The sequence below is a fragment of the Vanacampus margaritifer genome, chromosome 12 (genome assembly GCF_051991255.1).
Source record: "Vanacampus margaritifer isolate UIUO_Vmar chromosome 12, RoL_Vmar_1.0, whole genome shotgun sequence".
In the NCBI taxonomy this organism is placed as follows: Eukaryota; Metazoa; Chordata; class Actinopteri; order Syngnathiformes; family Syngnathidae; genus Vanacampus; species Vanacampus margaritifer.
This window is the reverse complement of record NC_135443.1, coordinates 23,102,153-23,128,511: the sequence shown is the minus strand read 5'-3', so window position 1 is coordinate 23,128,511 and position 26,359 is coordinate 23,102,153. Positions and strand designations below refer to the sequence as shown.

At 40.2% G+C, this 26,359-nt stretch overlaps 2 protein-coding genes across 6 annotated transcripts; one reads left to right on the top strand and one right to left on the bottom strand.

The window, feature by feature from the left end:
• Positions 1–54: 54 nt before the first annotated feature.
• LOC144061707 (uncharacterized) lies at positions 55–26,084 on the bottom strand. 4 transcript variants are annotated; one of them, XR_013296246.1, is made up of 9 exons: positions 25,825–26,084; positions 20,032–21,279; positions 3,718–3,805; positions 3,558–3,637; positions 3,380–3,457; positions 1,024–1,141; positions 863–940; positions 260–392; positions 55–179 (listed from the first exon to the last, which is right to left on the bottom strand). XR_013296246.1 is itself a non-coding variant. In XM_077582410.1 (7 exons), the coding sequence occupies exons 1-4, from the start codon at positions 20,077–20,079 to the stop codon at positions 1,115–1,117; spliced, it is 336 nt and encodes a 111-aa protein (XP_077438536.1). In that variant the 5' UTR covers positions 20,080–20,169; the 3' UTR covers positions 55–179; positions 260–392; positions 863–940; positions 1,024–1,114. The 4 variants fall into 4 exon arrangements, 1 of the variants encoding a protein (XP_077438536.1); XR_013296248.1 differs by lacking the exons at positions 3,558–3,637; positions 3,718–3,805; XM_077582410.1 differs by lacking the exons at positions 3,558–3,637; positions 3,718–3,805; positions 25,825–26,084 and adding an exon at positions 16,382–16,564 and having other exon boundaries at positions 20,032–20,169.
• tmem41ab (transmembrane protein 41ab) lies at positions 20,185–26,040 on the top strand. 2 transcript variants are annotated; one of them, XM_077582408.1, is made up of 5 exons: positions 20,185–20,360; positions 23,797–23,947; positions 24,021–24,182; positions 25,446–25,584; positions 25,661–26,040. In XM_077582408.1, exons 1-5 carry the CDS (start codon positions 20,185–20,187, stop codon positions 25,876–25,878), a joined length of 846 nt encoding a protein of 281 aa, XP_077438534.1. In that variant the 3' UTR covers positions 25,879–26,040. The 2 variants fall into 2 exon arrangements, with proteins under 2 accessions (XP_077438534.1, XP_077438533.1); XM_077582407.1 differs by lacking the exon at positions 25,446–25,584 and having other exon boundaries at positions 23,797–24,182.
• Positions 26,085–26,359: the final 275 nt, after the last annotated feature.

The following is a 26,359-nucleotide window of genomic DNA, read 5'->3' as shown; positions in this document are numbered from 1 at the left end:
TGCAGACATTTGTAGAAATCATCACTCAACAAAAGGAGGCAAAGACACTGAAAGTTTTGTTGCTAGCAAGAGAACAAGGTACGGAGGCATGGCCATCACCAGATGCTCTCCCTTCCTCCCGTTCAGCTTGGTCTTTATTGAACACAGCAAAAGCCCCTCCCAGCCCATACCTAGTGTGGCTAATCAAAAACAGAGAGGTGTTTACGTCAGTCATATGTTATTCTAAGGCAAGGCATTTATGCTGAGTCATTTGTTTTACCCAGTTTTCAACCCTCGGCAGCCGTCATCGTGCGTCAGCCATCCACCAGTCGTGGATCTGATAAGCGTCTCCTGGGCCTCAAATGCGTCTGTCCAAGGCGACCTTCATCCCACACTTCTTCACTGCAGACATTCTGAATATGTTTGACAAAAGGCATAATGTACAAATTCCCACAACAACCAGCTTAAATAAGTTTTAGCGAATGTATAATGAATATATATATAATTTTCCTAACATTCCCCCCTGTTTATTCTACATTTGCACTAGAACTTATCATCAAAATAAACTCCTAGAAGGCTTTGTTCAATTGAATCATTAACCAGTCGCTAAATGTAATCAGACAGCAAAACGTCATGAACAACAGGAGGTTAGTAGAAAGGATCTGAAGGAAGAAAAATGTTTTCCTCCAAATCGAGTCAGTCACTAATGTCACTCAAGTCACCAATTTTGAATTTGTGGGGCCTAGAGCAGTTGAGATAAGCCGGTTGAGCAATGCGCGAATGCAGGGAATACAACATCCACACAAAGTAAGAATAGCTGTAAACACGGCTGTAGAAATCAGGACAAAAAAAACACCAATCGCATCAATATAGGTTGGGTCACCATCTCTCCATGTAGAACGTCGTCGTCTGGAGAGTAGGTGGGGTGGTTCCAATTTTGAGATTTCCCTTTGAATGTCTCCTGTTGAAAATGGATACACAGATACTGGTAAGAGGAGTGACACCAGTGCACAAACGCCAGATGCACCTATCAAAGTATCAAACCATTTGTCTCCACCGCACCACCACCACACGTCACTGCGCGGCACAAGTGGACTGTTCTTCAACACAGTTGTTTTTTTGCACCAAGTGGAATTCAGAGTCCCCACTTTATTTCCCTGTCCTGTGAGATTTATACAAGAAAAGTTAGACATTGCAACTCAAGTGGAAAAAATTGGCTTATCTTTTGTGGCCTTAGTTATGGGATACACCTTATTCCAGGAGATACAATTTTGATCAGGTGTTATTTTTGTCATTACCTCTAAAAAAACAATTAAGCAGGAGAAGTGCCGGAATTACTCGTAGTAGTGGTCTTGGACCCATGCATGTGACAAAGCTATACTTATGCGCTCTCGTAGTGGTTTCCATCAACAAAAGCCAATTGTTGCTAAATTGAGTCACCCCAGTGACAGCCAAGAATTTATTATTGGCAGTAACCTTATTTTTGAGTTTTGTAAGGCTATGTTCGGATTTAGGAGCTTAGACCGCTTCCGCAGGGTCTTTTACAGTAGAACGGACAACATGCAAACCCAGATAGTGTGAAACGGACATGTATTTGGGCACAGATCCAGCTCCTCACATGCCCCATTACCGCAGTCCCAATTTGTGGCATTAATAGTCAATTCAGTACCTATAGCAACAATTGTCAATCTAAGAATTTTTGCACATTTCTCAGTTGTCCACTCGGACCAATCCTGTCCTGTCTCTGCTAGCTGTTGCCAGCCCCTCCCACCGTCTGATCCTAGACGTCAAAAAACACACATAGCCTCGACCATAACTTTGTGCGCCATATGCATGACGACTTACTGAAAAGGCAGTTATCTCCCGCAACACAAATTGTGGCCATGGTATGATAACAGTTGTAACATTGTTGGCCGGAATGCAAAACATAGTTATCGTTTCAGCGTGAATATCTGTTTAAGATAAGCATAAGCAAGAAGTAAAATTTTCCTTAAAACCCACATCACTTTTCTTCAGTCCATACTTCGTTTTAATACCATTGCTTTCCAACGGTAACACCATGACACGCCTATTACAGACAGGTGTGTTATTTCGTTTTTCATTACTTTGTGCACTTGTTGCTGTTTCATTAGACAGAATGTTTACAAATTCAATTGATCTATATGCATATAATCCCAGCAAAAGCATTGCAGCTTTCGCACCGAAAGCTATATAGCAAATAACAATATTTCTCACCCAAAAGGAAATAACCATGTCAACCAAGAGCCCCTAAACAGGTCGGGTGTCTTGGAATGCTTCACTGACTTTCAGTATTTTCAGGAACTATTATCCTGCTCCCACCGATTCGTCAGACTTTGCTCACCTTTCCTTTTTGTGCAGTTCGGTTGAGATGAGCTTTTTACAATGTGTAAGATGTATCCATGTCTTCCTTTCCGCAATTTTTACTGCCGTCGGTGTGGTTAGTAGAACCTGATGAGGACCCTCCCACTTCGGAGAATGCCAGTGCTTCTTTTTTAGGCTCCGTCAATGCATCAGGTTGCTTTGTTGGAAATATCTCTACCCATTTTAAAAATGCATCTATAATAACTAAACAATAATGTTTCCCTTCGCTTTTACTCAATTCAATGAAATCCATATGAATTCGCTGAAAAGGATAAGTAGCCTGAGGAAACATATTTTCATATTCATTTTCATATTTTGTTATCCATAAATTTAGGTATTTTATTTTCAAGGGACATTGGCTTTCCACAAATTTCCAATCTTTACATGTAAATTTTTGTTTTGGATCTTTTTTGTCGACATTTTTGTTTTCCCCATTTTGTAGCTAGTGGTTCACCTACTGTGACTATACTGGCTTTTTACCTGAACAGGGTGACCGTTACTTTCTGTCTGAGGTAATTCTCAAGCTTCTACCACAAGTGGCAGAGAATTCTTGTCTCTGCTTCCTCAGACAGCTGCCACAAAAGTATCCTGTTCCAATGAGGTAGCGAACCTCCACTCACACTTTTGCACAGGCACTCAGTTGTTTTATACAGAGTTTAAACACGTGTAGGACACCGTCGCCCTTTTTCACAGTTTTATAGACTTACTCTGTCTCGTTACTTGATAGGGACTACTATTGTCAAGGTTTTCAAACACGGCATAGACCTTTCTGACTATCCTTTTAGTCGTAGAGGAGTCCGCCCTCCTAACAGTTTTATAGACTACAGTACTCTGTCTTTGTGGAATTTAACTACGTACTTCTGTCTCAATTTTCTTTTATTATTTTTAGCCCTTTTTTCTCATTTTTTTCAAATGTTTTATTTTTATTTTTAATAGGCGCGCATTTCACCCATTCATAAATGTATGAGAGTGAGATCCAGTTCCCAAAAGGGTCTTGCTGCCGAGTGCTCGGTCTTACCTGGTTGTCAACCCCACCTCCGGGAGCTTCAGGTATCTTGCAATCCGGCTCGAAGGACCAATTAAATGTCAGGTTTACCTGCAGAAATTTGTAGAAATCATCACTCAACAAAAAGAGGTAAAGACACCGAAAGTTTTGTTGCGAGCAACAGAAAAAGGTACGGCCATTGCCATCTCACCATATGCTCTCCCTTCCTCCTGTTCAGCTTGTTTTTTATTGAACACAGCAAAAGCCCCTCCCAGCCCATACAGAGTGTGGCTAATCAAAAACAGAGAGGTGTTTAAATCAGTCAAAAGTTATTCTAAGGCAAGGCATTTATGCTTAGTCATTTGTTTTACCCAGTTATCAACCCTCGACAGCCTTCGTCGTGCGTCAGCCGTGCATCAGTCGTGGATCTGATAAGCGTCTCCTGGGCCTCAAATGCGTCTGTCCAAGGCAATCTTCATTACCCACACTTCACTGCAGACATTCTGAATAGAAAAATCTGTACGGGGCACTAATTGTCATGTTAAGGTTCTGTTTTTCCTTGTGTGTCTCCCTTGGTCTTGTTAAGTGTAATCTTGCTCTTCCTCGTGTCAACCAATCAGTGCCCTCAGCCACTTGTGTCTTGCTTCTGGTGTGGCTTGTGTCATTAGTATATGTGTGTGTATTTAGTCTCCTGTTTCCCTTCTGTCTGCGTCGATTCATTGTCGTTTTCCTCCCGTCATGCTGCCAGTTTTTTTGCCTTGTCATCCCCACGTTTTGTTTCATTGCCATTTGGAGTTCGTTTTTGTTTTGGATAATTAAATACCTTTTTTGTACATCACCTCTGCCTCCTTGCCCTGCTTTTCCTGCGTTACCCCCTGACAGAATGAATCGACCACAGAAGTTATCACACTTACAAAGAGTATCCAAATTTGGGACAAAATACCTTAGATGTCGTAATTTTTTGGGGTTAACCCAAGGGCTAGGTGGCGCTATATTTATATTTGACTATTGTCATAGAGATACCTTCAGGTCGTGACTATAAATGTGAAAGTGAAGTTTGGGATTTTTTGGAACATGTACTGGGGACTACGTATTTCGTCTTTCATAGCAAAGGAAATATGAAACACAGAATATGATGCCCCGCTCCCATCATATAGTATTTAGAAAATGTTTTTTTTCCCCTTTTGATGGCCCAGGTCTTGACATGGTCCAGGCCAAGATTAAATTTAATTAGATCAAACGTGTAGGGGAAATGAGCAAGAGTATGCCCCCTGTAAATGTTAAAAAATTGGCATAAATCAGACATTCAAATGTTATGTTATGTTACTCTAGGGGGCGCTATATGCCGTTATGTTGTTATGGCAACTTCATAATATCAAATTATTCACAGAGCCCGAGGAGTGTGCAAAGTTTTTAGAATTGTTTTCCGGGCGCGGCTCCCAAAGAAACTGCTGTAATGTTCACCAGCAGGGGGCCGCCGCAGTCTCCCAAGTCTGGGAGCAGGCCAATGTGGGGGAAGCCGTCCTCTGGGTTCGGAATTAGGGAACCACTGCCATACAGACTGAGGAGGGAGCGCTCATGTCCAGCCAGTCTTCTTTTCCAGTGGTTCAGCAGCTGGTTGACAACCCTCAAGGAATGTAGCCCCAGAATGGAGGCCAGCGGAGCGGGGTCCTCGAGACTGGGACCGGTCAGCTCCACCACTCTGCCAAGCGTTGCGACCCCTGCAGCTTGAAGGGTCTTGGACAGAGTCGCCCCCCCTTGTATAAACTGGAGTATGAAAGCAGCGCCCCTGCTGGCCAAATGCACCAAGCCCTGCCCCCCCTCTTCTTTAGGGAGGAAAAGGATGCTCTTTGGAACCCAGTGCCTCCTGCACCCCCAATAGAAATCGATTAAAATGCGCTGTAACTCTTCCAGGAGAGAGGCTGGAGGGTCCAAGACCATTAGTTTGTGCCACAAAGAAGCCGAAACTAAGTTGTTGACGATGAGGGTTCTGCCCTTGTAAGACATTTTTGGCAGTAACCATTTCCACCGTTTTAACCTCACCCTCACCGTCTCCAACACATTATCCCAGTTTTTCTTTTTGTAGGTCTCATCCCCCAAAAAGATGCCCAGATATTTAAAACCCCCAATTTTCCATTCCTATAGAACAACACTTTGCTGCTAACAACTCCAAGGAAATGTGGGACACCATGAGGAGGATCACCAACTTGACTCCTGCTCAAAAAGGTCTCAGCACCCTAAATGACCTCCAGAAAGCAAGGGAGCTGAATGACTTTTATTTAAGATTCGAAACCCAGGACTTCTCCTCTGAATGTGGGGAGGTCCTGAGGTCCATTTCAGTGAATGAGCAGGACTCAAGGCTGGTGATTCATCCCCATGATGTCCAATCTGCTTTTAGGTCTGGCTGCACAAAAAAGTCCCTCAGGACCGGATGGGATATCTGCCATTCTGCTAAAATCCTGTGCAGAGGAGCTCACAGCGGCATGGCAGCCCATCTTTCAGAGATCTGTGGACTCACACTCCATTCCCAGTCTCTGGAAAAAAATCAGTAATCACCCCGGTTCCTAAAAAACAATGTCCTGTGGTCAATAATGACTTCAGGCCTGTGGCTCTAACTTCCATTGTCATGAAGTGTTTCGAGAGGCTGATGGTGACTCTGCTCAGGGGGGAGGTGGATGCACACTTAGACACCTTTCAGTTTGCCTACAAGCAGGGTCGCGGCACTGACGATGCTGTCAACAGCATCACACATCTGGTCAGCAAACACCTAGACGGCCCTAAAGCTTATGCACGTGTGTTGTTCGTTGACTTTAGCTCAGCGTTCAACACAATGCAGCCGCACCTGCTTTTGGGTAAACTGAAGGAGATGAATGTGAACCCGTACATCTCGAGGTGGTATCACTCCTTCCTGACACAGCGCACACAGCAAGTCAAGGTCAACAGCTCCCTCTCGGAACCCAGATTGATAAGCACAGGCGCCCCACATGGCTGCGTCAGCTCCCCGGTCCTCTTCACGTTGTACACAAATGATTGTGTGACTTCACACCCAGAGACCTTTATCATTAAGTTCTCTGATGGCACAGCAACGTCAGCTTGCTGCAGGCCGGCGGTAGCCCACTGGACTATTTCTCAGAAATAGAGAAATTTGTCCAGTGGTGTGACCAGAATCCTCTTGTGCTCAATGTGGGGAAGACACAAGAGGTGATATTTGATCCTAAAACTGTTGGTGACCACAGGCCAGTTGTCATTAAAAGCAATCACATCAGCCAGGTAGGTTCATACAGGTGTCTGGGGGTCCACATTGACAACACACTCAGCTGGAGGGTACATGTTGGAAGTCTCTGCTCCAAACTCCAACAGCGTCTCTATTTCCTACGCAGACTTAGGGTCTATGGAGTGGAGCAGAGGATCATGCTGTTCTACCGGGCTGCATTAGAAAGTATCATCAGACACGGCATTGCGGCCTGGTACGGCAACCTGACTGTGCAGTCAAGGTCACAGATTGCCGGTCTGGTGCGGGATGCCATGAAAATCATGGGGGTCAGGAATCATCCTTCCCTACAGATGCTTTATGAGCGGTCCGTCACCGGACTGGCACAGAAAATTGTTACTGACCCGACTCACATTCTGCATCATGAGTTCCAGCTACTGCATTCCGGCAGGAGATTCAGGGCCCCCAGAACCAGGCTGAACCGCTACAAGAACTCATTCCTGCCGACATCCATCAAATTGCTTAATAACCGACATTAACTAAGTGGTGCAATATATATATATAGGAGTGTGTGTGTATTATTTATTTTTATTATCTCTCTCTATTCTGTTGTTTTTCTTACTGTAAACTACTGCTGCACTTCTTATTTAATTTTGATTTTATCTCTTTCTATTCTGTTGTTTTTTTCCTCACTGTAAACTGCAGCTGGACGGAGTCCAGGAAAAAGTTCCCCACGGGGAAAATAAAAGTATATCGTATCGTATCGTATTGTATCGTAAATCAGCAAATCACAGGGCACATACTAAGGGCAGAAATATGAGCCACTAGAAACTGAATTTGAATTGTTTATATTTGCAATTGAATTGCTAAACTTGAATAACTGCATTGAAAAACTGAATTTGAATTATATAAATTGAATTTGTATTGTTTAATTTGAATCCCTGCATTGAGGAGGACAAATCACAATCGTCTTTCAGAATTATTTTGTTGATAGCCTTATGTAAGGGGTGTTTGGTATAAATTATATATCTTATTATATTTTTAAGTCTGGGGTGATTAAGCTTGAACAGGGTACAATAATCGTTAGTAAGTGTGCAGGAAGTTCTTATGTTTAATAAATAATTAAGTATAACTACTGATTTTTTATTAAAAACTAATATAATATTAATTAGTAATAGGTTAATCATAAATAAAATTATAAATTTTTCTTGAGGGTAATTAATTTTCCTATAGTGCTATTACACAATTAAAAATTGATAATAATACTTTCGCCGTTAAGATGTATAGGAATTTAACTTATATTTTTGCCTTATAAAACATTATTAATTTATTAACATCTTTAATATTTAGGAAAGAAAATGGCAGAAGGGTTATGCGAATGGCTTGAAACCATTTGACGGGGGTTCAACTCCCTCTTTTCTGGTTAAGCATGTTGTGTGAAGGTTCTTCAAATGTGTGATAAGGAGGGCAGCCATGGATTCATTCTACATTTGTTGAAGTTAGTTGTAAAGATAGAACTTCTCGTTTAGCGGCAAATGCTTCTCAGATAATGAATAGGAATATTATAACGGCGACTAAAGAGATCAAGGATCCTATTGATGATATAACATTTCATAATGTAAAGGCGTCAGGGTAATCTGAATATCGACGGGGTATACCGGCTAAACCTAAAAAATGTTGGGGAAAGAAAGTTAAATTTACTCCTGTAAATATAACCCTGAAGTGGATTTTAGTTCACGTATTATGTAAGGTAAAACCTGTAAATAAAGGAAATCAGTGTATAAACCCTGCTATGATAGCAAATACAGCGCCTATGGATAAAACATAGTGGAAATGGGCTACTACATAATATGTATCATGAAGAATAATGTCAAGAGAAGAATTGGCTAGTACAATCCCGGTCAGTCCCCCAACTTTAAATAAAAAAAATAAAGCCTAGAGCTCATAGTAGTGGTGTCTCTCATTTAATATTGCTTCCGTGAAGGGTGGCTAATCAACTAAAAACTTTAACTCCTGTGGGGATAGTGTTATACATTATTAACATTTTTAATTCTTAATTTCATATTTTAACCATGTTGAATTTAGTTATAGATGTGTAGAGCAGGTGTAATAATGTTAAACTCAGTATAACTTGACCTTAACCTATTTGGTACCTTGTTTTTGTCTAAAATTTCTTCTCAGTGTCCTGCGTGAGAACATATTCTGCTTTGAGAGAGAACACACACACAGTTCCCACAACTATACTACATCAGGAGCTGTCAAGTTCAATCTGTTGACTGAGATTCTGTTTTGGGAAAAGTACGAGCTGGTACACGGAAGAGTATATTTTGTCTACAAAGGGAACACAGGTGCGAACTGTGTACTAAAATTCTGTTATGTAACATATTGTGTGAGAATCAATCTGTTTTACTTATTCATGATGGGAGGACAAAAGGCGTTTTACTTTCAAACTCGATTGTATAAAGAGCTGTCTTTCACAAGGGAGGGGGCACGCGCACGCTGGAATTCCACACTTTACGTGATGTTCACGTAATGTGTGTGACCGGAGATTCTCTGTAAAAAATTCTTGCAAGGAGTCTTTGTCACAAAGAAGTCTCCTCTCCAATTTTTGGAACACGCAAAAGATGACAAATTATATCATCATCTAACAAATGGTGACTCCCGACGAAAAAAGGACGTTTTGCGAGCTGGGCGTTCACGGACGGGTAGAATTTCAGGCCATATAAATTACGGTAGTGGACATTTTATCCACATTTTAGGAATTCTGTCTGTTTGGGGGCACTGCAGCTGGTATCGTCTTGCAAAATTAAATTGGAGATGGAATCTATGTGAGAAAGGTAGTGGTGAATTTTGAAGTCGTTTGGTTGGACGCGAAGTCTCTGATTTCGGATTTTACCACGGTGTTTGAACTGTACACGTACGTTGTGGCGGAAGCATTGTTTACGGAAATGCTGTCACGTTGGATTATACGCAATTGCTTAGGAAGCTAGTTTGGGAAAAAAATTGTTTTTACAAGACGAGAGATACTTGGAGAATTGACTTAGAGTCCTTGTATATGTGTGTTATTATACGCAATTGCTTAGGAAGTCAGTTTGGGAAACATTTTGTTTTTACAAGACGAGAGATACTTGGAGAATTGATTTAGAGTCCTTGTATATGTGTGTTATTATACGCAATTGCTTAGGAAGTCAGTTTGGGAAACATTTTTGTTTTTACAAGACGAGAGATACTTGGAGAATTGATTTAGAGTCCTTGTATATGTGTATTTAGCTGAGAGGAAAACAGTTTTTAACGAGAGGTTCTTGGATGAATTTGAGGTTAAGATTACAGATTTCCACAGCGGTTAGTACGCCCGCTGTTACGGAATCGTAATAGGTCCTTGAATAAGATATATTTACTCAGCTTTTGGAAAACAGATTGACATGAGCTTTGAGAGCGATCGAGAGGTCTTAGAGTGATTGGATATTAATATTCTTAGACAAGATTGTTCAGCTGAAAGGAAAACAATCATCCGGATTTTTATTTGTTTTTGTGTGTCGCAAAAGGGACATTTCATGTTTGTTTGTCTTTTGTACAATAATCGGACATCATTATTATTATTTTAAAGGGAGCGCGATGAGCCATTTTGTCGACTAATAATATTGTATTATAAGTGAGACGTCACTGCATTTATAACTATTAATACGACTTAAATATAATAATGACTATAATATAATATAATAAGCTATAAACTACGGAGGTCAATAATTAATAGAAATTATGAAATCTCTTTTGACCGCGACACAGAATGTTTTGCACTTCCAACTTCATGAAAACAACATGAAGTTGCTAACGCATGCGCAGTAGCTGTCGGAGCCATGCCTACGGAAAAAGACGTGAAATTAAAGACGAATTAAACGAGTGGATGTACAGTTGCTGTGAAAAAGGTTTTTCCCACCGTTACAATCTACGGTATGTTTAATATCATTGATGAAAGCCGTTGAACTTGCATGTGTAAAAACGTCATGCGCTGGACGAACTCATACGAGACACATCTATAATTTCTTCGAGTGGAAGAAAAGCGAAACATGATCGTGGATTCGTGGATAAAATGATGAATAATGCTAGAATGCTAGCTTTGGGTATTTCTGTGAAGAACTATTTCTGTGAAGAACTATTTATATAACTTTAATATAGTAATAACTGGACAGGTTGATGTTTAATATAAATTACGGGTGCACTTTTAATCTGAAAAACCGAATGGGTTGACCTGATAGTACTTCCGCTAGACGTTTTGAGAAGCTTCCGGGTTAAGTAATCAGCCGTCAAATAATGACGTGAAATGTATTTAATATTGAACCACTGGATTTAAATTTATTGTGGAAAAGGTCAGTTTACTCCAATAAGATCTGGGGTTTGTTTGATGTCTTTAAAGGCGGCAGTTTAACTGTATATGTACGTAAACGCCGATCGCTGGTTAAAAAAAAAGTGTATTAAATGATGATTAATGCTGAAATGTTGACTTTGGATGGTTTTGTAAAGAAAGCTCGTATGGTTTTGATGATATCTAAGTAAATAGCGTTCTATTTTTTCTTGCTTTGCAAATAAAAATAGCTGTAGACGACAAATTTACGTAATAAAATAATTAAAACCGTTTAGTAAACGCTGAACGGGATAAATTGATTGGGACGGTAATATTACTAATAAAAATCTCCAACGCGACTCTGTTTTACAGGCCGCGAAAGTCAGTGCCTACGTTAAATAATTAGACAACATTACAAAAATTGTGGCCGTAACTGATTCTTTAAGGCCCTCATTCACATCTCCTAACGACTAATGTTGAATACTTGATCTGGCTTCACAGCGCACATGCGTCATATCTAAAATTATGTTTAATACAAAACGAACGAATAACAGCACATAACATAGATGTACAGTGTCAAAATATTACAACACTTCCATGGATACCTCACGTTTATTACACATACACAACTGTAAGACTGAATGTATTGCTGTGATATTGGAATATTAATTAATTAGGTGAATCACTTTGAAGATTATAGTTGCTATGACTCTAGCTGACCGCCAGATGTCACCCTTTTTCCAAATTAAATTGCCAACAGCCTTATATGTGCTCTAATTATATCTGCTTTTAAAGTTTAATGAAAATATATATATTTCATTTAATTTTTTTGGGGATTGTTTTTTACATGAAATATTTAAGTCTCCACTCTCCGCATTTTTAATAATAATGATAATAATAATTTAAAAAACGAATAATTCGAATGGCAACTAATGTGGAATATTTTCTTATAGTTGATTTTTCTCCCTCATAATTGTCCTCGTACGTGAGAACATTATTTAACCTTGAGTCTCTTTCCAGAATCTGGTGTCAGCCATTATGAGGGGCATTCTCGACAAGTTCCCTATTCCCATCCTGGGGGTGAAATTATGTGTTATTTGTATGTAAAAGGAGACTTCCTCCCTTTGTTGATCACAATTTAAAAAGGGGCTTTTCCCCGTGCTTGTAAGTAGAATTTTTTTTTAAATTATTCCTGTATATATTTAACCTTTAAATTTCTGCCTGAAGTCCCATTTCAGAATTTGGCCATTTTGCGTGCGAGTCCCTGAGACTGGACAGACCATTCCATGAGGGAGCCATCTGGGAGAATCACATTTTTGACATAATTTGAGGTGATATGTAATTAAAAATAATCTCTGACTTGATGTTTGACCAAAAGCTGACAAGGGGGGCTGCGGCCTTCATTGACTGTGCTCTTGTGGAATATTCATTGAAAACTTGACACTTGCCAATTGACTCTGTATTATATTTGTAAATTTTTAGAGCAAAGCTGTCCTATCTCATCTTAAGTATTATTTACGAAGGTATGCAAAACATATTAAATTAAATACTGTAAAACATAACAATACTGAATTATAATTAGTAAATATGTAATTGCAAACTTTTAGAATTTTATTATTTTTTAATTTTTTTTAAATAAAGGAGGATTTTGTTCTTCCGACTTTCTACTGATATGTCATCACCTAATAATGTTGGGGCAGATTTTATTATGTTTCAGTCAGGTACCTTTCATTAATCAAGATCATTGTCTCAACTGAGGTCAACTGCCTACTGAACAAATGACTGTAAATGAATGCAGACAGCAGTCCCGGCCGCCGCCTGATGAACAACAGCAGTCCCGGCCGCCACCTGATGAACAGCAACGGTTCCTGGCGCCACCTGGTGGACAGTTTCCGCAATGACTGTACCCTGACATGCAAGTTTTAAATGCAAACAAACTGCTCCAATACACAGTGCTCCGCACAGACTTCCTTGCATGCATTCCTGCGCCCCGAACTGTCCTGAGAATCCTATGGGAGAGCATCTTCTCATAAAAACTGCTCCACTGCGCTGGTGACTCCGCCCCCACCAAGAATGTTTCCTTGAGTTAGTGATCTCAGACCATGTGATGCGGTATCTGACTGTGTACACTGCACTCTATTTTTTGACAGGTATAAGGGGATAACACATACAGTAAAACATTCCGTACACAGAAACAACTGATTGGCAACACTCTATACACACAGATTTATTATATTTTAAAACTCTTGATGCCTATTTTGATTTAATCTTATTTGTTTGTATCTATGCCTATTTTACAACAGTCAGCTGTTAGACCGACATCAACAAGGGGGACTAGCAAGCTTAATGGTGACATGTTAAAACTAAGGGCGACTTTATGTATTAATAATAATTGCTACAATATTTCTATTTTCATAGTACAAAAGATAATACTGGTAAATTTCGTGTGGTTTCGGAAATTGAAAACAGCTTATGTGAATAAGGATAGGATAAAATTTATTTCAATCTTAATTATTATATTTTCCGTTATTTGACGCTTGTTAAACTTGGTCTTGTAATATTTTCCCAAATTCTCTTTTGAAATTTAAACAATTGCTTGGGACTCATTGGCGAATTTAATGGTTAAATTAAAAAAAAAAAAAAATTCCCCTCTTTTTAAAGCACAAATGTATTTACTGCTGCAGTTCTATTTTTATATATTAGTCTGAAAATGATCTGAGTCGATCTTTTTCAGATGGGGGAATTATTGGTCTGTCTGGGTATATCGTCGCGAAGGACACAAACAGTCCATGTTGAATTAAATAAATATAGAATTATAAGTTAGTCTCAATGTGATAATTATATAGTCCGTGAGAATGAATGAATTCACAGGAGGACAATTGATGATTGGTGATTGGACCTACAGACATGGAAGAGAGTAAGTTTTGGCAAAGACGGCGAAAATAAGGTGAATATGTTCTATTTTATCTCTCCCCAGGGTGCTCACGGTCCGGACGTGACAGCCCTGGGGTCAGATGTTATTTTATGATTTTACTTGCTGGTGATAGTTGCATTTATTTTATGGCTGGAAGCACATTCATGACATATCTATAACAGTAAATATTATGGTAAAACATTTCATTAATCATTATAAGCTGTAGACAAAAATTGGCCTCGTTAGATTTGAATTGGCTATAAGATTTTCATTGTTGCATTAATGAATGTGCTTAGGTCATTAAACTCAGCCAAAGGCTGGATTTTGATTGAATGTCACAACAAACAGAATTTTTCCCCAGGACGGACCTACAGAACTTCACTAACATTTACTAACTCCGAACTAATAAAAAACTACCAGATGCTCTTTCAAAAAGAAGGGATGTGAATATGTATGTTTATTAGTGACTAAATGAAAATGTTCTGCACCCAGATGAGGTGATGGAGAGGTCAATCTGGTCCAGTTCACTGGGGGCACATCGTTCCACATCTTGCCTATCAGACCTGAAAAAAAAAAAAGACCTGCCGGGTCCGCCTTCTACTCAACCCCCACCAATGGGAACGACCTGACGAGCCAACTGGAAAATCAGCCAACTGCTTCCAGTGTCCACCTGACGAACTGAGGACATCACTCAATGGAGATTGGAGGCACGTGTCCTTTTCCGGGCATCATTCCACAAGGGTTGAGTCACACCTTGGGAAGACAAATCCCGGTGATCCATCCTTGCATCTCTGGCAGTTGACGTGGGTTTTAAAAGAGCTGAAGGACCCATCCATCCATCCATTTTCTTGACCGCTTGTCCTCACAAGGGTCGTGGGGGTACTGGAGCCTATCCCAGCTGGCTTCGGGCAGTAGGCGGGGTACACCCTGAACGGGTTGCCAGCCAATCGCAGAGCTGAAGGACCCTCTTAAAAAAATCAAAAAAACAAACGCAAGAAAAAAACGGAACTGACAAACGTCCTTCTCATTCAACAAAGAACTTCATCGCTCAAAACAAAAACGCGTCTTCAATTGCGTCTTCAAATGCGTCTTCAATTGCGGTTACATCAGGACACTCTTTCTCATATTGACTGTCATGCCAATCTGGTATTTCTGGGATCCCCTCGCCACAACTTTTGAACATAACCACAACACATCGTCTTCATATATGATATGCTTATTTTACTGAAAAAAATCTTTTAATGAATCACATTGTTTTTGACATATGACCGACCTCCTGTCCTGCTAAAAGAATGTTTTCATTTTCTCTTATTCTAATGTTGCACCAGCCATTGCGACGATGAAGATCCCGCTGGAATCTTTTGGTAAAAATGTTTAAATGTTAAGTTTTTGGGCTTTTTCAAGCCCAACAGAGGGACTGTTATACATTATTTGTCTACAAAGGGAACACAGGTGCGAACTGTGTACTAAAATTCTGTTATGTAACATATTGTGTGAGAACCAATCTGTTTTACTTATTCATGATGGGAGGAGAAAAGGCGTTTTACTTTCAAACTCGATTCTATAAAGAGCTGTCTTTCACCTAACAATAGCAATAGCAATAATTATTGTAGCAGAGGTAAAGTATGCTCGGGTATCTACATCTATACCTACTATAAATATATGGTGGGCTCAAACAATAAAGCCCAAAAGCCCGAGGTTTACATCACATCAACAGTGCGTTCCGCTAAAGTCTCCCCACACCGGAAGGTTCGGTGCACTCGTACGTCGAATGCGGAAGTGATTTGTGCATATAATCCATTGTCTATCGTCCAAGTCCTGATTGGAGAAGTCTTGCTTCATCCGCTGGAGTTCAATCAATGTCTTCTGGCAGGCGGCAGAACTGGAATTCCGAAAATTCGGTGACAGACACACGTGGAGGATCTGACTTTTTCTTCCGTTTCACACCTCCTGAAGATATAGCTGGGAAACATCTCAAATAAAGCACAAATAAAATGGCTTCATTGTTCATAGTATGTTTGATTAACTTAAATATTTTAATAATAAGTCAATATTAATCACAAAGAATATAAGAAAGGAAATACATTATTTTCAAGACTAATAAGATGTTATTTCCTCAACAATAGGAAAATTATATATATATATATATATATATATATATATATATTCATTATACATTCGCGCAAACTTATTTAAGCTGGTTGTTGTGGGAATTTGTGCATTATGCCTTTTGTCATACATATTCAGTATGTCTGCATTGAAGAAGTGTTGGATGAAGATCGCTATGGACAGACTCATTGAGGCCGAGGAGACGCTTATCAGATCCACGACTGACGCATGACGACGGCTGCCAAGGGTTGATAACTGGTGTAAACAAATGACTAAGCAAAAATACTTTGCCTTAGTATAACATATGACTGGTGTAAACACCTCTGATAATGATTAGCCACACCCTGTATGGGCTGGGATAGGCTTTTGCTGTGCTCAATAAAGACCAAGCTGAACGAGAGGAAGGAAGAGCATCTGGTGGCCATTTAATTGGTCCTTCGGAACCAGATTGCAAGATACCTGAAGCTCCTGGAGGCGGGGTCGACAACCAGGTAAGACCAAGGCCTCGGCAGCAAGACCCTTTTGGGAACTGGACCTCGACTCCGCGTCTGGAGGCTCAGGCTTGACGCAAATCCAACTAAGCAAAGACACTGCTGTTGAGTATTTCACTCTCATACATTTATGAATGGGTGAAATGCGCGCCTATTAAAAAGAAGAAAAAAAAGAGATAAAAAAGGGGGAAAAAATCAAATTGAGACAGAAGTACGTAGTTAAATTCCGCAAAGACTGAGTAGTCTATACAACTGTTAGGAGGGCGGACTTCTCTACGACAAAGGATAAACAGAGAGGTCTATGCCATGTTTGAAAACCTTGACAATACTAGTCCCTATCAAGTAACGAGACAGAGTAAGTCTATAAAACTGTGAAAAAGGGCGACAGTGTTATACACGTGTTTAAATTCCGTATAAAACAACTGAGTGTGCAAAAGTGTGAGTGGAGGTTTGCTACCTCATTGGAACAGGCTACTTTTATGATAGCTGTCTGGGGAAGCAGAGACAAGAAGTCTCTGCCACTTGTGGTAGAAGCTTGAGAACTACCTCAGACAAAAAGTAACGGTCACCCTGTTCAGGTAAAAAGCCAGTATAGTCACAGCAGGTGAACCACTGGCTCCAAAATAGGGAAAACAAACAGCAAAAATGACGCCGAAAAAGATCCAAAACAAAAATTAACATGGAAAGATTGGAAATTTGTGGAAAGCCAATGTCCCTTGAAAATCCATCCATCCATCCATTTTCTTAACCGCTTGTCCTCATAAGGGTCACGGGGGTTGCTGGAGCCTATCCCAGCTGGCTTCGGGCAGTAGGCGGGATACACCCTGAACTGGTTGCCAGCCAATTGCAGGGCACACAGAGACAAACAACCATACTCACAATCACACCTATGGACAATTTGGAGTGTCCAATCAACCTGCCATGCATGTCTTTGGAATGTGGGAGGAAACCGGAGCAAACCCACGCAAGCACGGGGAGAACATGCAAACTCCACCCAGGAAGGCCGAAGCCGGACTCGATCTCACGTCCTCTGCACTGGGAGGCGAACGTGCTAACCAGTCAACCACCGTGCTGCCCTCCCTTGAAAATAAATTACCTAAATCTATGGATAACAAAATATGATTTCGCTGGCCAGCTTAAAACACAAAAAATAAAATTAATAATAATAAAAAAAAAAACTAGGAGCGGCTGATTGTATGCCCAAAGGCGGCATTTTACAAAACAACGTCCTCATTGAAATGCAACAGCAAAGCCCGATGCTCGAACAAAAATTATGGCTAAGTAAAGGTGTGACTTTAAAAGATGGATTTTATGTCAGCACAGATAACAAAAATAATTTTTTACCCAAAAATCTTTTTAAGTGGGCTGCTATATCGAGCCATGGTCCTTCCCACGTCGCGACGGGAGGGATGAAGTCAAGGATTAATCAATATTTTACAGTTTATGGCTTTAATTTATTTTCAAAACATTTTTGTAAAAGCTGCATGATCTGTGCTAGACATAATTCGCAAGGAAATGTTCGGCCAAAACGGGGACAGTTTCCTCAGGCTAATTATCCTTTTCAGCGAATTCATATGGATTTCATTGAATTGAGTAAAAGCAAAGGGAAACATTATTATTTCCAACAAAGCAACCTGATGCATTGACGGAGCCTAAAAAAGAAGCATGGCATTCTCCGAAGTGAGAAGGTACTAATCAGGTTCTACTAACCACACCGACGGCAATAAAAATTGCGGAAAGGAAAACGTGGATATATCTCACACATTGTAAAAAGGTCATCTCAACCGAGCTGCACAAAAAGGAAAGGTGAGCAAAGTCTGACGAATCGGTGGGAGCAGGATAATAGTTCCTGAAAATACTGAAAGTCAGTGAAGCATTCCAAGACATCCGACCTGTATAGGGGCTCTTGGTTGACATGGCTATTTCCTTTTGGGTGAGAAATATTGTTATTTATTTATATGGGATTATATGCATATAGATCAATTGAATTTGTAAACATTCCATCTAATAAAACAGCAACAAGTGCACAAAGTAATGAAAAACGAAATAGCAGGTGGCAGTAGCAATTCTAAATGGAATATTCTACGTTCAGTAGCTTTAAAGTGAAAGAATATTCCTTGCGGGGTGACTTCTTAAGACAAAACTTTTAAAAAAGAAATCACTTTAGGCCTGATTGGAAAATGCATCATGACAAGCCTAAAAACAGGCTGGCTGCAATCCACAGGAGAAACAAGTGATGGAACAAATATATGAACATTGTTTAAACTGTCCAACAGCACATTAATTCATTTAAAATGAGCTTAAATATGTCACGTAGCCAGGGTAGTGACGTACAAGTCCCGGCTTGTTCTAAAAATAGCAACTGTCATGCGGGTGGTAAGCTGCAATGATAATGGGCCCTCCCAAATTCAAGGAGATGAAGAAATACTTATCAATACAGGGGAAATGTCACCAGCTAAACAGTTACTCACTACTTTTGCGTCCCCAACAGGTGTCGATCTTGTTGTTGTTGCTACAGGCTGTAAGTTGCCATAGACGCAGTGAAAATATTTGCCGTTTTTGGTAACTTGGCAATGAACTTTTTGCTTTCCTCCTCATTCTTTTCAGCCACACTGGGATAACTGTTGAATTTTTTACGTTCTCCTTTCTTCTCAGTTTCGCTCGCTGCCGTTACTTCTCGCCCTTTCGCTCTGTTTTTGTGCATGCACATGCGCAGTAAGATGGACTGATCCATTAGTGGAAACTGAGGGGAGGGCCCCAAATGACATACGTTACAAAAAGCCTTCTGCTGGCATTTTAGCGAAATGATTTGGATCAAAAATATAGCTAATTTGCATAAATAAGTAAAAACTATTGTTAAAAAGGTTCCAAATATTAATAGTCATCCTTATTATATTTGTATATTTTCCATATTCCACGTTAAGAATAGAGTGACATCATTATATTTACTTCTGTGATTCGCACATTGCATTCTGGGTCCATTACTTGTTGCGCATTTAGGTATACATGTGACTGTTATAATAAAAATGCAAGTATATTAATTTTAAATATTGGGAAACGTATCGCCTTGAAGATCATGTATTGGGATACATATGTATCTTGACATGTATCGTATTGTGAGATTGTTGGCAATACCCAGCCCGAATTACAACAGAAATACAGAGATTGAAGGCAAAAAACAAAAAACAGCAAATTGTGCAACCCCCCCCCCCCCCCCCCCCGTTTTACCGTTACTGTACACTTTTAATTTATAACTAAAATGCTTAAGTTGATACTTCAACTTTGACAGAAGTCTTTTTAAATCCTACTAGAGTAACGAACGTAAGCACTGTTGACACCACTAAAATCCCAAACTATTCCAACCGCAGTGCAGTACACAGACCCATTTGTAACTTGTTACCATGCCACCATCTTGTAGCCAGACCCTCTCACTACAACCTAGTGTGCACCGGCAGCTAATCAACGATCCTTCAATTGACCAGTTTAAGCGGGCGTAAATTCCTTAAAAACAAGGTCACGTCATGAATACCGACACGTTTAATTTGGCTTAGAAGAAAAAGAGAGCATCGCTTGTTTAAAACAAACAAACAACCAAACAAAAACGTAAACGAGTCTTACCGGAGAAAGTTGCCACTCGCCGGGTGTCACCTGATCCGTCGCTGTCATGAGTCGCGTGTCGGCGGGTAATAGACACCGAGGCTTCCTGGGGTCGGTGCGTCGTCCAACTGGACCGCACCACGTCGCCGCCTGCCTCGTTTTTCCCTTCTTTAAATGCACAAGTCACTGAGCGAACCCGCTAAAAACATGCGCTCCCTCGCCGGGTTAGCGGCCACCGTGGCAGCGGCCAGCGTCTACCTCTACGTGCTCTCCACTCACCTCCTGCCAGCGGATGAGTACTTGACGCCGGCCATGCCTGGGGCCCCCGAGCCAGAGCCCCACTACTACAAGTAGGTCAACAATTAATGAGTCACACTCATACTTTTATTTTGTAATAATTGTATGTAATATACAGTTTTTTTTTTTTAACAGGACAAATTAAACTTGAAAGTAAAGAAATGACAGGGTTTTACAGTTTATTGTACAATGGGCAGTGGCAGAGCAGCACAGGATTTTCATTGCCTCCTCTCCCCTCCAGCTAAAATAAATAAATAAAACAAAAAACAATAAGGGGAAACAAGGAAAAGCGTACAGATAGAATTTATTATAACTTCCTTTTGATATACAGTAGAGCCGCTCTTTTTTTCAGCTTTGTGCCCCCTTATTTAATACGTATAATTTTTCAGCAACATAGGATGGGGGTGGTGGAATTCGGTACAGGGGATTTGGCATTACTATTTTTCCATTTGCTGCCAATATACAGTACTTCCGCCTTTTTTATGCCCTTTTGTCTGAGACGCCCCTTTCTGTGTGGCGGCCGTGGCTCAGGGTGTAGAGACGGTTGTTCAGTCATGTGCCGTTGTGTCCTCGGGCAAGACACTTCACACACAGTGCCTCCAATGCCACTCACACTGGTGTATGAAAGGTTGAATGTTTGGTGGTGGTTGGAGGTGCACACTGGCAGCCATGCTTCCCCATCAGCCTGGCCAAGGGCAGCTGTGGCTACTTAAGTAGCTTACCGCCATCACAGTGTGAATGTGTGAGTGCATGAATAATGTATCCATTCCATTGTAAAGTGTCTTTGAGTGTCTAGAAAGAGGTATATAAATCCGATGCATTATCATCATCATTATTATTGTTGTTTAATGGCCCTAATTGACAATGGAGTGTTTTATATAATTATACATACTGTACATAGATGCGTATCGCTGTGTATGCCCCCTCTCAGATGGATGCCTTGGCTCCCATCCCGTCAGCCGTTGGGACAAACTGAGTCAAAAACGAAAACAGCGAACGTGACCCAGTGAGAGAGGAGTCGGTTAGAGTCTTTGCGAGTTCTCATTTTGTGTTTGAATCTTTGTCCTGTTCAGTAAACGACCACGCATTGACAACTGTGACTCTCCTTGCCCAGATGCATGCAGATTATGGTATCTTAATTGCTACATTTTCTTTCATTATATTCAAGCGGCTGCGTAGCTGAAGAGGGCAGAAACACACACACTATAATCCCCCTTGTACGTGTATGTAACATAAACCCATGGCTCTCGTCCAGCACCTGCTGAGCCTCTCATCAGCGCCACTTCCTATTGGTCGCAGAGCCCAACATGTGGTCTCACCATTGGCCGTCATGAGCAAACGCGACTCTTGAAAGTGTTTAGTATTTCAGGAGGGAAATGTGTCACGGTGGGCACTTTTATTTTCACCCATTGCGTAATGTCTCTGGCGTAAACACTCGTCTTGTCTCCTCGTTAGCAAAAGTGGACTGTCTGTAGTCGCCGCTCACAAATGCGTGTCAACTACTCCAACATCCTTCATTCCCTTTGCTGTAAAGAGTCAAAAATAGCTCAATTTCCCAGAATGTAACACACACACAGCTTGTGTTCCTCAGAGGCGGCCAACCAACAATAAATCACACTACTTGGACGAAACAGACAAGTGCAATTTAGGTGCATCCAAAAGAAATAATCCAACTTTGACATTTCCCCTAAAGGCCATTCATATGGACTATCTTTAGACTGTCAATCATAGTATTTTAGTCCTGGAAGCTGTGACGGATAAAAGTATTGGAACATCAAGTAGGAAGCATGCAAAATGTCACAACTAAGGACTCTAATCCAACCTCTGATCGATTGATTGATTAAAAAGACACCGGGTTGTGTGGTATTACAAGATTTGGTATCAGGCTAATAAGCCATTACTGTATATGTTATTCTATATACTGTATACTGTGTAGTTAAGTGCAGTGAATTTACATACACAGCACAAGTCCAGTTTAGAGTAGTAATATCTGTAAGCACACACTAGCATGCTCAAGCTCCATTTTTTGACTTCAGGGAGTACTGCTCAGTGTTAATTTATCATCCTTAGCTGAACAAATCGAGCACACAAACACGTGTAAGTGCATGCATGTTGAAATGAAAAAAAATAGGGCTGGGTATCAATTCAAATTTCCTCAATTGATTAGATTGAGTGCAGTTTGATTTGATTAAAAATATATATATATATATTCGATTCGATTCAGTTCAATTAAATTCGATATTGATTAATTATGGAACTTCAATTTCTCTTGAATATCAAAGATATGATAAAAACTCCACAAACAATAAATTCCAAATTAAATTCCGCGGAGGCAGTAACTGGTTAAACTAGACTAAGTGCAATTTCTGGAGAAATTGCGTGGGAATGTTGAAAGCTGAATGCTAATAGCTGAATGCTAAGATTTGAATGCATGTGGAATGCTTATGAACTAATTTGAGATATAAATTATGAAATGATGACCTCTGGTAACGGGACAATGCACTTTACCAACTGTGCCACCGAGCAGTATCAGACACCTGATAAGGATGTTAAGTTATATATATGGAAGTGGGCATGGAAAGTAATACTTAGAAAAAGTTCAATGTCTGTCCCATTGAAAACGAATGGGTTGATATTTAACGTTAAATTGTGCGAATACTGTAAGGAAATGTGGAACCAGACGATAAATACCCCGGGAGGCGTGAATTTTTTAAGCAAGTTGAAATTTGAACAGTGTAAATCGGAAGTATTATGTGGGAGTTGTTTGATGCCAAAAAAGCGAGACTAAAAATCACAATAACATGAGGGAATGCTTCCAACATTTCCACAATCATAATGTTTTAATTTATTAATGAAAGTAATTTGTTATCACTTAAGTGTTACAAAAACATTGACATCAGCAAGTATGAGATGAAAATATTTTCACAAGTCAAATTCAATAATTGAAAATATGACTTAAAATGATTCTGAATAGTCTTAAAGTGCAATACGTCAGGTGACAGGTCTTTCATAAATGTAGGAAATTACTTTTGAATTCATGTCAACAGTACATCTCAAGAAAACAGTAAAAAAAAAATAAAAAAAGGCCTTTAAAACTCTATATTCTTATGAATTCATGGGAAAAAAGAGATTAAAATAATAAATTCATGGTTTATGAATTAATATCAGGCTCGAAAAGGAAAATCGATTCAATATTTATTATTCGATTTTTTTTTTTAAACCCAGCCCTAGTAAAAAATATTACATTAGCACATAATATTCTTAATTGTCTCAATATATGATATTAAAATTCTTGAATACCACAAATATGTGTTTTCTACCAAACGGGGGGGAGGGTGCCCACGCAAAAAATGTAAATAAAATAATAAATATCCACAAACAGATTAATCTGCAAGTGTTGGGGCATCCACTGTCTAGTGATTTCTCTTTTCAATCGTTTGAGGTTTACTGAACCAAGTTCTGGAGTTTGTGTTTTTCCCCATTCTCCAGGCTGAAGTTCCCGTCAGATCTGGACGAGCTTCGGGAGCTCGCCGAGATGCTCAAATTCTACAAACAGGAGCACCACGGCTACGTTCTGCTGCTCTTCTGCAGCGCGTACCTTTACAAGCAGTCCTTTGCCATTCCCGGCTCCTCCTTCTTGGTGAGAAGCTCGTCCCCTTTCACAATCCAGAACCTGATTCACTATCACTGCTCGTTATTATTTCCCGGGTCAGAACATGCTGGCCGGTGCCATATTCGGACCCTGGGAAGGCCTGGCGCTAGCATGCCTGCTCACCACCACGGGCTCAACATTCTGCTACCTGCTGTCGTCCGCCTTTGGGAAGCAGCATGTGGTTCGCGTTTTCCCGGACAAAGTGGCACTGCTGCAGAGAAAGGTATGGTGATTTTTTTTTTTTTGCTCGTTGCTACACTGTTGAATTAGCAAAAAAAGAAAAGAAAAGTGAGGTAGTTTGAACACAATCTGATCCTGTGAAGTGTTCAAAGTCCGAATTGTTCAACCTCCGAAACATTTTTTAGGAAATAATGTAAATACAATTAATCTGTTCCCAAGCTCCAAAAACAGAAAATTCCCATTTTAATTTCTATTTATGTCAAAAAAAACATGTACACACTGTACAGTGTTTTAACATTAAAAAATACCTTACCTTTGTTGTTGTGGTGTGATGGCCTCAGTGGATAAATAATGAATGCATAGTTTAGTTTAGTGCAGAGTTAGTGTATTTTACAAGGGGTCCTTGTGCGCTGTTTAGCATCAGGCACGTTGTTGAACAGCCAAGGGGGGTCCTTGTGCCAGTATTTACGGAAGTAGTTACAACGGCAAGATAATCTTCCTAAATCCACTATGGTTCATAGCACAGTACGTTTTTCTTTTCTGCCACTGGCACTGCTGTCTTTCTTTTGGCCCATGTCAAAGAAAATTGTTGTGGAAAAATCCAAATGCACTCGCGAATGTACGGAGCACCTCCGGGAGTATTCACCCACTTTGACTGGAAATGAACAGCGCTTCGTCTCAACTATCACGTGAGCATTCGGCTTCACTCGGCTTCACTCGGCTACGTTCGGCTTTTCTTGGTTTGCTTCGGTGTTCAAACTCTGAGCATGAGGTCAAACTTCAAGGTATTTTTTACTCCGATTTTTTGGTCGAAGTCCGATTTGTACGAGTTCCGAGTCGTTCAAATTACTCATAAAAGCATACAAAGTTAAACCAACTTAAAAAGTTAAGTTAGTGGTAGTTTTTATAAAACGTTTAGAGTATTGTGTATTTAATCTATTTGATAATTTTAAACGTTCGGTTTTACCGTCCGTGATAGACAGAATTTGTGGATAACGTCAACCAAAATGTGTCATGAAAATGAAAATTCAGGACCTGAAGCCAGTTTTACTGAGCAACATGAAATTTGGTAGGCATGTCTATTATAAGTATCGTAGGCTTAACGCACAAAAAAGTCTTAAGAAGTCATGCCTGAAAAGACACAGGAAGTCTGCCATTTGATTCTAATATGACAATTTTACGGTCATTTTGGCCATTTTTCCAGAGCTACTTCAAGGATGAACTCATCCTAAAAATTGCTCAAAATAATCACCATCGTGCTTGTCTTTCCGTCCTCTCTTTCCTATCTCTTCCTCCTCTGTGTAAGGTAGAGGAAAACCGTAGCAGCTTGTTTTTTTTCCTCCTCTTCTTGCGCTTCTTCCCCATGACTCCTAACTGGTTCCTTAACATCACCTGTCCTGTCCTCAACATCCCCTTGCCCATCTTCTTTTTCTCCGTCTTCATCGGTGAGCACCCCAATCTTTCAACACCACACAAATGCCCAGCTCACTAAAAAGCGCTCCCACGGGTTTGCGTTCTCAGGTTTGATACCCTACAACTTCATCTGCGTGCGCACGGGCGCCATCCTCTCAGAGATCCACTCTCTGGAGGATATCTTCTCGTGGGCCATGCTGGCCCAGCTGCTGGCCATTGCGTTGGCGGCTCTGGTGCCCGGCGCGCTTATAAAACAATATGGTCAAGCTCACCTCAAAGTGAAAGAAATGGATGGAACGCCGGACGGCAATCGGAAGATGCGATGATGGAGTTAGGACGAGGACTTTGATTACCGGAGCTCTTCATTGCTGAACCTTACACCGTAAGCCTTGACGTCACTGTGAAAAAACATTGTTGAAGTGGAAGACAAGTCCAAAATGTTCTTTGCAATGCTATGTTCTATATCCTACGGAAGAGGATTAGGGTCAGTGTAGAGAGAGAAAAAAAAGTTTAGCAGGATTCTCACTTTATTCTCAGAATTCTGACTTTAAAGTGAGAATAATAGTAGCACAAATAAAGTCAGAATTCTGACTTAGTCAGAATTCTGAAAATAAAGTGAGAATTCTGATTAAAGTCAGAATTTTCACTTTAAAGTGATAATTCTGAGAATAAAGTGAGAATCCTGCCAAACTTTTTTTTCTCGTTTCACTGGCCCTAATCCTCTTCCATAATATCTCTATTTTGGAATAAGAATTAAACAGATTAAGCCACCTGTTTTCAGACATCCAAGGAGGTTGACATTTAATG